This window comes from Scyliorhinus torazame, chromosome 5 (assembly GCF_047496885.1).
Source record: "Scyliorhinus torazame isolate Kashiwa2021f chromosome 5, sScyTor2.1, whole genome shotgun sequence".
NCBI lineage: Eukaryota > Metazoa > Chordata > Chondrichthyes > Carcharhiniformes > Scyliorhinidae > Scyliorhinus > Scyliorhinus torazame.
Window position 1 is genome coordinate 320,073,458 of NC_092711.1, and position 12,266 is coordinate 320,085,723.

General features: G+C 50.8%; 1 protein-coding gene across 2 annotated transcripts in view; it reads right to left on the bottom strand.

Annotated features, from left to right (window-relative positions):
- The window catches only part of LOC140421315 (tripeptidyl-peptidase 2-like), a 194,416-nt gene that overhangs the window by 133,508 nt on the left and 48,642 nt on the right, over positions 1–12,266 (bottom strand). For both annotated transcript variants that reach the window (XM_072505959.1, XM_072505960.1), the window contains exon 10: positions 8,808–8,907. In XM_072505959.1, the coding sequence (XP_072362060.1) occupies positions 8,808–8,907 (100 nt within the window). The remainder of the gene's footprint in view (positions 1–8,807; positions 8,908–12,266) is intronic.

The window sequence follows — 12,266 nt, forward strand, 5'->3', positions numbered from 1 at the left end:
TTGCTGATTAGGACAGTATTTATTGGCCATCTCTAGTTACCCTTCAGAAGGTGGTGGTGAGTTGCCTTCTTGAACTGCGGCAGTCCCGGAGGTGTAGGTACACACACTGTGCTGATAGGGAGGGAGTCCTAGGATTTTGCCAACACGAAGCAATATTCTTTTCTCGGTGGTCCCTGCACTGTACATCTTTATTTTCTCTGTCCCACCTTTACTGTATGAATACAAAGGAGGCAACATTGGCATCCTCCTCACACTCTTGGAATATGAGTAAATAAATAACCCTTTGAGTTCATCCTATCTCAAGTTTGCTATAATAGAAAATTAGATCGCATCAAATGAAAAGGGCAGGGAAATACACCAATGATTATAGAGGCACAGAGGTCTACATGAGGGTTTTTCAAAGATCGGGTCTTGACCCGCGGGTGGGTCACCGGTGGGTGTCAGGAGAGTTGCAGAACGATTGGACGCTGTTCCTACGGTGGTCCCGATTGTGGGAGAAGTGCCCAATGGCCGCTACCGGCTTTTAAATTGAGAATGGCAGTCGCTGCCATCTTTTAAATCAAAAGAAATTAGGCTGTGTGCAGTCTTCCAGCCAGAAGCGGCAGCAGAGAGCGGGACATGCACCGTGTACATACACTTGACGTTAAGCACACTTGGTGTATGTGCTTTTGCCACCAAATCACAGAGCAGAGCTGCTTCTATTTTCTAGCTGTTGGCAAGAGGAATGTAGAGATGGATTGTTCTCTTAAAAGTAAGAGAAAGCTAAAGACTCAAGTAGGCAGTGTACCAACTGGGCAGGATCTCACAACTGACTGGAGACTGGAGAAAGCTGCACAGGAGAGTCCGGGGCAGGATCGAGCAGTATTGGTGTTAGCTCTGTACCGAGCTCCAGGGCCTCTGGCTAACAGCCCACAAAGAAGAAACTTAACTCAGGAACCAAACAGAATGCAGATGATTTCTTGAGATATGGTTTTGTCAATTGTGCCAATGCAAGTAAGGATGCAAAGCCCATGTGTGCATTATGTAGGGAAGTACTGGCAAATGAGAGAAAGTTCAGATTTTGAAAGATAAGTGGTGGATGAAAAATTCCTTTTGAAGCTGATATCCCAGAGTCAGCTATTAACTTACAGCTGACTCCAAATTAAAAAGCTATGATTCTGCAGCTGACCTGTGATGCCACATTAAAAACATGGCACAAGCCCATGAGACTGTCAGCTTTCTGGTATAGTATCTCCCAGGAGTATCCAGTGCTGAGTAAAACAAGCATTTTGTTATTATTGCCCTTCATGAATACATACATGTGCGAGGTTGGATTTCCGTTTTTTGTAAAGATGGAGGAGGCACAAAGGAACTGGTTGAACTCTGCACCTAAAATGCACATTGCCCTCTTCTCATTTGAACTTGATTCAAGTGTGATCGTGAGGACTAAGCAGATTCATCTGTCGCATTAAAGGTAAGCGAAGGTCGGACGGCGTGGGTCACGAAGGTCGGACGGCGTGGGTCACGAAGGTCGGACGGCGTGGGTCACGAAGGTCGGACGGCCTGGGTCACTAAGGTCGGACGGCCTGGGTCACGAAGGTCGGACGGCGTGGGTCACGAAGGTCGGACGGCGTGGGTCACGAAGGTCGGACGGCCTGGGTCACGAAGGTCGGACGGCCTGGGTCACGAAGGTCGGACGGCCTGGGTCACGAAGGTCGGACGGCCTGGGTCACGAAGGTCGGACGGCGTGGGTCACGAACGCGGACGGCGTGGGTCACGAAGGTCGGACGGCGTGGGTCACGAAGGTCGGACGGCGTGGGTCACGAAGGGCGGACGGCGTGGGTCACGAAGGGCGGACGGCGTGGGTCACGAAGGGCGGACGGCGTGGGTCACGAAGGGCGGACGGCGTGGGTCACGAAGGGCGGACGGCGTGGGTCACGAAGGTCGGACGGCGTGGGTCACGAAGGGCGGACGGCGTGGGTCACGAAGGGCGGACGGCGTGGGTCACGAAGGTCGGACGGCGTGGGTCACGAAGGTCGGACGGCGTGGGTCACGAAGGTCGGACGGCGTGGGTCACGAAGGTCGGACGGCGTGGGTCACGAACGTCGGACGGCGTGGGTCACGAACGTCGGACGGCGTGGGTCACGAAGGGCGGACGGCGTGGGTCACGAAGGGCGGACGGCGTGGGTCACGAAGGGCGGACGGCGTGGGTCACGAAGGGCGGACGGCGTGGGTCACGAAGGGCGGACGGCGTGGGTCACGAAGGGCGGACGGCGTGGGTCACGAAGGGCGGACGGCGTGGGTCACGAAGGGCGGACGGCGTGGGTCACGAAGGGCGGACGGCGTGGGTCACGAAGGGCGGACGGCGTGGGTCACGAAGGGCGGACGGCGTGGGTCACGAAGGGCGGACGGCGTGGGTCACGAAGGTCGGACGGCGTGGGTCACGAAGGTCGGACGGCGTGGGTCACGAAGGTCGGACGGCGTGGGTCACGAAGGTCGGACGGCGTGGGTCACGAAGGTCGGACGGCGTGGGTCACGAAGGTCGGACGGCGTGGGTCACGAAGGTCGGACGGCGTGGGTCACGAAGGTCGGACGGCGTGGGTCACGAAGGTCGGACGGCGTGGGTCACGAAGGTCGGACGGCGTGGGTCACGAACGTCGGACGGCGTGGGTCACGAAGGGCGGACGGCGTGGGTCACGAAGGGCGGACGGCGTGGGTCACGAAGGGCGGACGGCGTGGGTCACGAAGGGCGGACGGCGTGGGTCACGAAGGGCGGACGGCGTGGGTCACGAAGGGCGGACGGCGTGGGTCACGAAGGGCGGACGGCGTGGGTCACGAAGGGCGGACGGCGTGGGTCACGAAGGGCGGACGGCGTGGGTCACGAAGGGCGGACGGCGTGGGTCACGAAGGGCGGACGGCGTGGGTCACGAAGGGCGGACGGCGTGGGTCACGAAGGGCGGACGGCGTGGGTCACGAAGGGCGGACGGCGTGGGTCACGAAGGGCGGACGGCGTGGGTCACGAAGGTCGGACGGCGTGGGTCACGAAGGTCGGACGGCGTGGGTCACGAAGGTCGGACGGCGTGGGTCACGAAGGTCGGACGGCGTGGGTCACGAAGGTCGGACGGCGTGGGTCACGAAGGTCGGACGGCGTGGGTCACGAACGTCGGACGGCGTGGGTCACGAACGTCGGACGGCGTGGGTCACGAACGTCGGACGGCGTGGGTCACGAACGTCGGACGGCGTGGGTCACGAACGTCGGACGGCGTGGGTCACGAACGTCGGACGGCGTGGGTCACGAACGTCGGACGGCGTGGGTCACGAACGTCGGACGGCGTGGGTCACGAACGTCGGACGGCGTGGGTCACGAACGTCGGACGGCGTGGGTCACGAACGTCGGACGGCGTGGGTCAGGAACGTCGGACGGCGTGGGTCACGAACGTCGGACGGCGTGGGTCACGAACGTCGGACGGCGTGGGTCACGAACGTCGGACGGCGTGGGTTCTGAACGTCGGACGGCGTGGGTCACGAACGTCGGACGGCGTGGGTCACGAACGTCGGACGGCGTGGGTCACGAACGTCGGACGGCGTGGGTCACGAACGTCGGACGGCGTGGGTCACGAACGTCGGACGGCGTGGGTCACGAACGTCGGACGGCGTGGGTCACGAACGCGGATGGCGTGGGTCACGAAAGTCGGACGGCCTGGGTCACGAAGGTCGGACGGCGTGGGTCACGAAGGTCGGACGACGTGGGTCACGAAGGTCGGACGACGTGGGTCACGAAGGTCGGACGATGTGGGTCACGAATGTTGGCCGGTTGGGAAAAGTGAGTCCCAGGAAAAAAAGTTTGAAAAACACTGGTCTATCGCACAGAAAAGTCCCTTCAGTCCATCGTGTCTGCTCTGGTTAAAAAAAACACCACCTAAAAAAAAATCCCATTTTCCAGCACTTGGCCCATAGCCTGCCTGCCTTGGCATCGCAAATAAACATCTAAATACTTCTTAAATGTCAAGAGGGTCTCTGCCTCAACCACCCTATCAGGAAGTGAGTTCCAGACTCCTACCACCCTCTGGAAATCTTTTTCCTCACATCTGATCTAAACATCCTGCTATTTACCTTAAATCTATGCCCCCTGGTCATTGACCCCTCTACCAGGGGGAAAAAGTTCTCATGTCTATTCTATCTGTGCCCCTTATAATGTCCTATAATCTCAATCATGTCCTCCCTCAGTTTCTTCTTCTCCAAGGTAAACAAACCCACTCTTTCCAATCTCTCTTCATAGCCAAAACTCTCCAGCCCAGGCAACATCCTGGTTAATCTCCTCTGCACCTTTTCAAGTGTTATCAGAACTCTCCTGTAATGTGGATTCCTGAACTGCACGCAATACTCTAGCTGTGACCTAACCAACGTTTTACAGTTCCAGCATAATCTCCATGTTTTTAAACTCTATGCCTCTGCCAATAAAGGCAAGAGTACCATATGGCTTCTTAACCACTGTATCCACCAGCCCTGCTACCTTAAGGGACCGGTGTACATGCATACCAAGGTCCCTCTGATCCTCAGTGCATCCCAGGGTCCTGTCATTTATCAGGTATTCCCTTGCCTTGTTTGTCCTGCCCAAGTGCATCACCTCACACTTATCCAGATTTGACTCCATTTACCACAGATCAGCCCATCTGACCAGCCTCTCTATATCCTCCTGTAATTGAAAGCTATCCTCCTCACTATTTACCACCCTGCCAATTTTCGTATCATCCACAAACTTATTGATCAACCCTCCTACATTCATGTCGGTATTATTTATATAAACCAGACAGCAAGGGCCCCAACACTGATTCCTGCGGGACCGCACTAGACACAGGCCTCCAGTCAGTAAAACACCCCTCAACCATAGAATCCCATCACCGCCTGATTCCTGCCACTTTGCCAAACGTCCTTGGATCCCATGAGCCCTTTCTATCAGTCTCCATGTGGGCCCTTATCAAAAGAGGGAAACAAATTAAAACATGGGTGACGAGACAAGAAGTTAGGGCCTCCTGTCCATAACAATTTGCACCTGCACAAATGAACCAAACTGATGAAAGCAAAGAGTGGGGATTAATGGGTGTTTCTCTGGTTGGCAATCAATAGCTAGTGGTGTCCCTCAGGGATCAGTGTTGGGCCCACAACTGTTTACAATTTACATAGATGATTTGGAGTTGGGGACCAAGGGCAATGTGTCCAAGTTTGCAGACGACACTAAGATAAGTGGTAAAGCAAAAAGTGCAGAGGATACTGGAAGTCTGCAGAGGGATTTGTATAGGCTAAGTGAATGGGCTAGGGTCTGGCAGATGGAATACAATGTTGACAAATGTGAGGTTATCCATTTTGGTAGGAATAACAGCAAAAGGGATTATTTAAATGATAAAATATTAAAACATGCTGCTGTGCAGAGAGATCTGGGTGTGCTAGTGCATGAGTCGCAGAAAGTTGGTTTTCAGGTGCAACAGGTGATTAAGAAGGCAAATGGAATTTTGTCCTTCATTGCTAGAGGGATGGAGTTTAAGACCAGGGAGGTTATGCTGCAATTGTATAAGGTGTTAGTGAGGCCACACCTGGAGTATTGGGTTCAGTTTTGGTCTCCTTACTTGAGAAAGGACGTACTGGCACTGGAGGGTGTGCAGAGGAGATTCACTAGGTTAATCCCAGAGCTGAAGGGGTTGGATTACGAGGAGAGGTCGAGTAGACTGGGACTGTACTCGTTGGAATTTAGAAGGATGAGGGGGGACCTTATAGAAACATATAAGATTATGAAGGGAATAGATAGGATAGATGCGGGCAGGTTGTTTCCACTGGTGGGTAAAAGCAGAACTAGGGGGCATAGCCTCAAAATAAGGGGAAGTAGATTTAGGACTGAGTTTAGGAGGCACTTCTTCACCCAAAGGGTTGTGAATCTATGGAATTCCTTGCCCAGTGAAGCAATAGAGGCTCCTTCATTAAATGTTTTTAAGATAAAGATAGATAGTTTTTTGAAGAATAAAGGGATTAAGGGTTATGGTGTTCGGGCCGGAAAGTGGAGCTGAGTCCACAAAAGATCAGCCATGATCTCATTGAATGGTGGAGCAGGCTCGAGGGGCCAGATGGCCTACTCCTGCTCCTAGTTCTTATGTTCTTATATTGAACATATTAGCTCTCAGGTCAGGCCTGATAAATTACAAAACTGTCTGCCATCTGAGCGTGAAGGCTTCAGTGGCACACTATTTAAGAAAGGCAGGGCAGTTCCTCATGAAGTCCTAGCAAACACTGCTCGAACAGATTATCTGGTCATTATCACATTGCATCATCGTAGAATCCCAACAGTGCAGAAGGAGGTCATTCGACTCTAGTCTGCATTGACCCTCTGAAAGAGCACTCTACTTAGGCCCAACCTCCCACCCTATCCCCATAACCCCACCACGGGGCAATTTAGTACAGCCAATACACCTAACTTCACATCTTTGGAGTGTGGGAGGAAGCCGGACCACCCGGAGGAAACCCACGCAGACATGGGAAGAACGTGCAAACTCCACAAAGATATGATGTGGAGATGCCGGCGTTGGACTGGGGTGAGCACAGTAAGAAGTCTTACAACACCAGGTTAAAGTCCAACAGGTTTGTTTCGATGTCACTAGCTTTCGGAGCGCTGCTCCTTCCTCACCTGAGGAAGGAGCAGCGCTCCGAAAGCTAGTGACATCGAAACAAACCTGTTGGACTTTAACCTGGTGTTGTAAGACTTCTTACTGTCCACAAAGATAGTCACTCGTTGTCGGAATTGACCCCAGCCTCTACCGCTGTGATGCAGCAGTGCTAACCACTGTGTCGACACTTACATGAGAATTTGCTGTGTGCCAATTGACTGCCATATTTCCCACATTACAACAGGGACTTCAAAAAGTATTTAATTGGCTTTTAAGCACTTTGGGCTATCCTGAGATCTTGAAAGGCACGGTGTAAGTGCTATGTATTTCACACACACAGGAGTTAGAGTTCACGACAGATAAATTGTTTGGTGTTAAGTGGCAATTGCCAGAGGACTCGAAGTTAGAAAATAAGCTGTAATTTATTCTGCCTGCTATGCTGGCAGTAATACAAAAATTAAATCCTGATTTGATAGTCAGGCTTGTATAATTGATGATGACGCAGAGCCCAAACACTGACCATAGTTAAAACCTCGATTGCGTCAACCATATAAATCTACATTTATATTTAGATTTTGGTTCAAAATTTTTAAATAATAATCTTTATCAGTGTCACAATACATTAACACTGCAATGAAGTTACTGTGAAAATCCCCTAGTCGCCACATTCCGGCGCTTGTTCAGTTACACAGAGAGAATTCAGAATGTCCAATTCACCTAACAAGCCCGTCTTTCGGGACTTGTGGGAGGAAACCGGAGCACCCGGAGGAAACCCACGCAGACACGGGGAGAACGTGCAGACTCTGCACAGACAGTGACCCAAGCCAGGAGTCAAACCCGGGTCCCTGGCGCTGTGAAGCAACAGTGCTACCCACTGTGCTACTCCTAACATATTTCCAACATTGAGAAAAAGCAGTCACATTTATTTCCACACCTGTTTTCTTTTGTCTGTAACCCTGGTCATCTTTTCATGTTCAAGTGTCTGTCCAACCCCCCCTTTTAATTTCTTCTTCTGGAATCGGCTTCCACCCCCTTTCCCGGTCATCTGTTTCAGATCCCAACCTGACATTGAGCGAGAACATTTCTTTTGCAAGTTCCATACAATCCATGTTGGAATAGCTTTCCCTTCATTCTTCTGGTGATGATCTTCAGTCTATGGACTGAAGTTTACATATTTGCAGCAGTGGCGATTCCCATCAGAGAGGGGGGGGGGGGGGCACATAAAATAGGTTGGACTCCCAATTCACCACCTTCCCCACCCACCCCTGAGCTCTCCCTCATAATCTGGGGCAGCAAGCATCGAATTCAGAAGCTGCCCCCGCCACATGTAAGTGAATAATTAAGGATCAATTAGTTGACCCTGATAGTAGGCTGCCACAAAACGTTTGGTATGGGCAGCCAGCTGGAGCAGGAAGCCCATTTTTCTTAAACTTACATGTTTAAAGGCCGGGAAGGAAGGTGGGGGTTGCATTTCGGGGGCAGCCCTTGTCCGATCGTGGAGTGGCCTCTCTTGGGTGTGGCGACCCCATTTTTCCAACCCGCTGCTTCTCTTAGACCCCCCCCTCATCCTTCAATCCCCTACCCAAACCCTCCTGGTCCAAGACCCCAGGACTTACCTGTTCCGAGGATTCATGGGCCGTGATCGTTTTCTGTCGTCCCGGAGCTTCAGATGATGCCTTCCTGTCGCTGACGTGGCTAATGGAGCTGTTGGCCAATCCGATTGGCTGGTAGTTCCAGAGGGCAAGACATCCGGTGGGAGTCTCACTCAGCCCTTGTTATTCCACTGTGCAGCACCAAGTACGGGACAGGTTGGCATGGAGCATGTTAGCTCCACGCCGACGTGGTTTCTGGGGGAAACCGTCCCAGGTATTATGCCACCTTATGCCCTTATTACAGCCTCTGTTTAAAACAATACAAGACTGGCAGCACATTGGCACAGTGGTTAGCACAGCTGCCTCACAGTGCCGAGGTCCCAGGTTCAATCCCGGCTCTGGGTCACTGTCCGTGTGGAGTTTCTACATTCTCCCAGTGTTTGCATGGGTTTCGCCCCCACAACCCAAGGGTAGGTGGATTGGCCACGCTAAATTGCCCCTTCATTAGAAAAATGAACTGGGTGCCCCAATAAAACAACAATACAGGACAGGAGCAACGACAACTGGTTTAACATGCTCTTACCAAGGTCCTCTTGATGACCACGTATATTGATTAGCTGGTAACTTCTCCCGCAAAGAGTATTCTGCAACCATCATATCTGGACTGACATATGCACCAACACCTAATAATGCAACAAGTTACAGTCATTGGCACTTGTGATACTCTGAACACTCGCGAACAACAGACATCCCACAGACTCGCGATCTGAAAAATCATACTCTGTTATAGATCTCAATTTTAAAATTCTCATCCTTGTTTTTCATGGTTTCACCCCCACCTCTGTACCGCCCCCCCCCCCCCCCCCCCCCTCGTCCAGACTTTAATCTCTCCATCACTTGTATTGGTGGCTTCAGCTACCTACACCCCAAGCTCTGGAATTCCCCCTTAAATCTCTCTATCTCTTTTCTCCTTTAAAAGCTTCCTTAATGCCTGCCTCGCTGCAGACCTCTGATCTTAAGCTCTCCTTAGGCAGTCTGCTGTCAACATTTGTTCAATAATACAAAACACCTTACGATGTTTTACTGTGTTAAAGGCACTACATAAATGCAGATTTTCTTCTTGGTAGTAAATCACAAATGAAGTTTAATGCACATATATGATCTCCTACAATAAACCGAATTGTATGTAATTCCCTGGAGGCATTATACCACACTGTGATGTTCAAGCTCTGGGCTGCATGGACCCATAGTTTGCCATTCAATTAAACCTTTTGACGGAGAAACTAGCTACAGCTCTGTCAGAGTCATACTAGGTTGGCTGCTGGTTGGGAACTTTGCACAATGAGGTTTTTCACTAAAGGGATGTGCTGGAGGTACTTTCAGTGTCCGGTTCTACACATAGATACACAAAACATACAGTGCAGAAAGAGGCCATTTGACCCATCGGGTCTTCACTGACCCCCTTAAGCCCTCACTTCCACCCTATCCCCATAACCCATTAACCCCTTCTAACCTTTTTGGACACTAAGGGCAATTTAGCATGGCCAATCCATCTAACCTGCACGTCTTTGGACTGTGGGAGGAAACCGGTGCACCCGGAGGAAACCCACGCAGACAGGGGGAGAACGTGCAGACTCCGCACAGACAGTGACCCAGTGGCGAATGGAGAACTGTCTCCTGAATTTAATTCTTGTCAGCAATGCTGGCAAGCCCAGCATTTATTGAACCATGCATAACTGCCCTTGCGAAGAGTGGCCATCTTTAACCCCTGCAGTACACGTGATGAAGGTACATTCACAGTGCTGTCTGTTAGGGAGTTCCAGGATTTTGACTGAGCGACAACGATATAGTTCCAAATCAGGATGGTGCATGAATTGAATCATAGAATTTACAGTGCAGAAGGAGGCCATTCGGCCCATCGAGTCTGCACCGGCTCTTGGAAAGAGCACCCTACCCAAGGTCCACACCTCCACCCTATCCCCATAACCCAGTAACCCCACCCAACACCAAGGGCGATTTTGGACACTAAGGGCAATTCACCTAACCTGCACATCTTTGGACTGTGGGAGGAAACCGGAGCACCCGGAGGAAACCCACGCACACACGGGGAGAATGTGCAGACTCCACACAGACAGTGACCCAAGCCGGGAATCGAACCTGGGACCCTGGAGCTGTGAAGCAATTGTGCTAACCACAATGCTACCGTGCTGCCCTGGAGACAAATCTGCAGGCAGTGGCGTTCCCATGCATCTCCTGTCATTGCTCTTCAAGGAGACAAAGTTCACGAGTTTGTAAGGTGTTATCGAAGGAGCCTTGGCAAGTTGTTGCAGTGCACCCTGTAGATGCTAAACACTGTTGCCACTGTGAAAGGAATGAGTATTTTGGATGGTGAATGGGTGGCAATGAAACGGGCTTTGACCTGAATAGTGTTGAACTATACTCATCCAAGTAAGTGGGGATCTTGCCTTGGAGATATTACAGAGACGTTGGGGGAATCGGGGTAGGGGGGGGGGGGGGGGGGGGGGGTGGAGGGGTAAAAGAGTTATTCATCACATAATTTCCAGCCCCTGACTACCACTCATGCCCATGGTATATGGCTTGTCCAGTAGTTAGGCTTCTGGTCAATGGTAACCGCCAGGCTGTTGACAGTGGGAGATTTAGTGATGGTCATGATGTTGAACATCAAAGGGAGATGATTAGATACTTCCTTGCAAATGGTGATTTCCTGGCAACTGGGTGTCATGAATTATATTTGCCTCTTACAAATCCAGGCGTGAATGTTGCTCAGGTCTTGCTGCATGCAGGCACTCAATGCTTCAGTATCCAAGGAACTGTGAATGGTACTGAACATTGTGCAATAATCTTAATTTCTGACCTTATGATGGAGGGAAATCCATTGATGAAGCTGTTGAAAATGGTTGGGCCTACCACACTACCCTAAGCAACTCCTGGAGCATGTCCTGGACTGAGAAGATTGCCTCCAACAACCTCAACCATCTTCCTCTCTGCCAGAGATGTCTCCAAACAGTGAAGAATATTCCCCAATTCCCTGTAGCCTGAATTTTGCTAGGTACCCTGTTACCACACTCATCAAATACCCTGAAGTAATAAGCGGCAGTCCCTCTCACCTCACCTATGAGAGTCTTTTGTCCAAGTTTAGACCAAGACTACATTGAATTTGGGAGCTGAGTGGCCCTTGCAGAACCCAAACTGAGCATCGGTGAGCAGGTGACTGCTCGTTTATGTGCCAAGAACACCTTCCATATCTTCGCTCAATATCAAGAGTAGACTACTGGGTAATGATTGGATTCGTCCTGATTTTTATGGACAGGATATACTGGGGAAAGTTTTCATATTGTTAGGTAGGTGCCTGTATTGTAGCTGTATAGGAATAGCTTGGCTGGAGGCACAGCTAGTTCTGGAGCACATGTCTTCTGGGATGTTGTCAGGGGTCATTGCCTTTGCTGTATTTGCTGAAGCAACAAGTCTCAGTTGAAGAGAAAGCGTCAATGAGATTTGGAAAGCAGGGCGGAAAGAGGCAAGGCAGAACAATACTTGCATTTAATGCTGAAAAACTTCCAGGGTGCTTCACAGGAACATAATTCGTCAAAAATTGCTACCAAACATAGGAAGGAGATTTAAGTTACGTTCATGCATAGAATGCAAGCATCCCTGGAAAGGCTGGCATTAATTGTCTGTCCACAACTGCCCTGGAGAAGTTGGTGAGCTGCACTCCTTGAATACAATTGAGAGATTTGCTCAGCAATTTCAGAGGTCAGGTATGAGTCAACCACATTGCTGTGGGTCTGGAGTCATGTGTCGGCCAGACCGGGCAAGGACGGCAGATTTTCTTCCCTAAGGGACATTCGTGAACCAGATGGGCAAACCAAATATGATTTTTATGACAATCTGGGAGTTTCATGATCACGACTGACTATTTTTATTATTTTCTTTCCAAATTTATAATAATAATCTTTAATAGTGTCACAAGTAGGCTTACATTAACAGTCCGGTGAAGTTACTGTGAAAATCCACTCGTCGC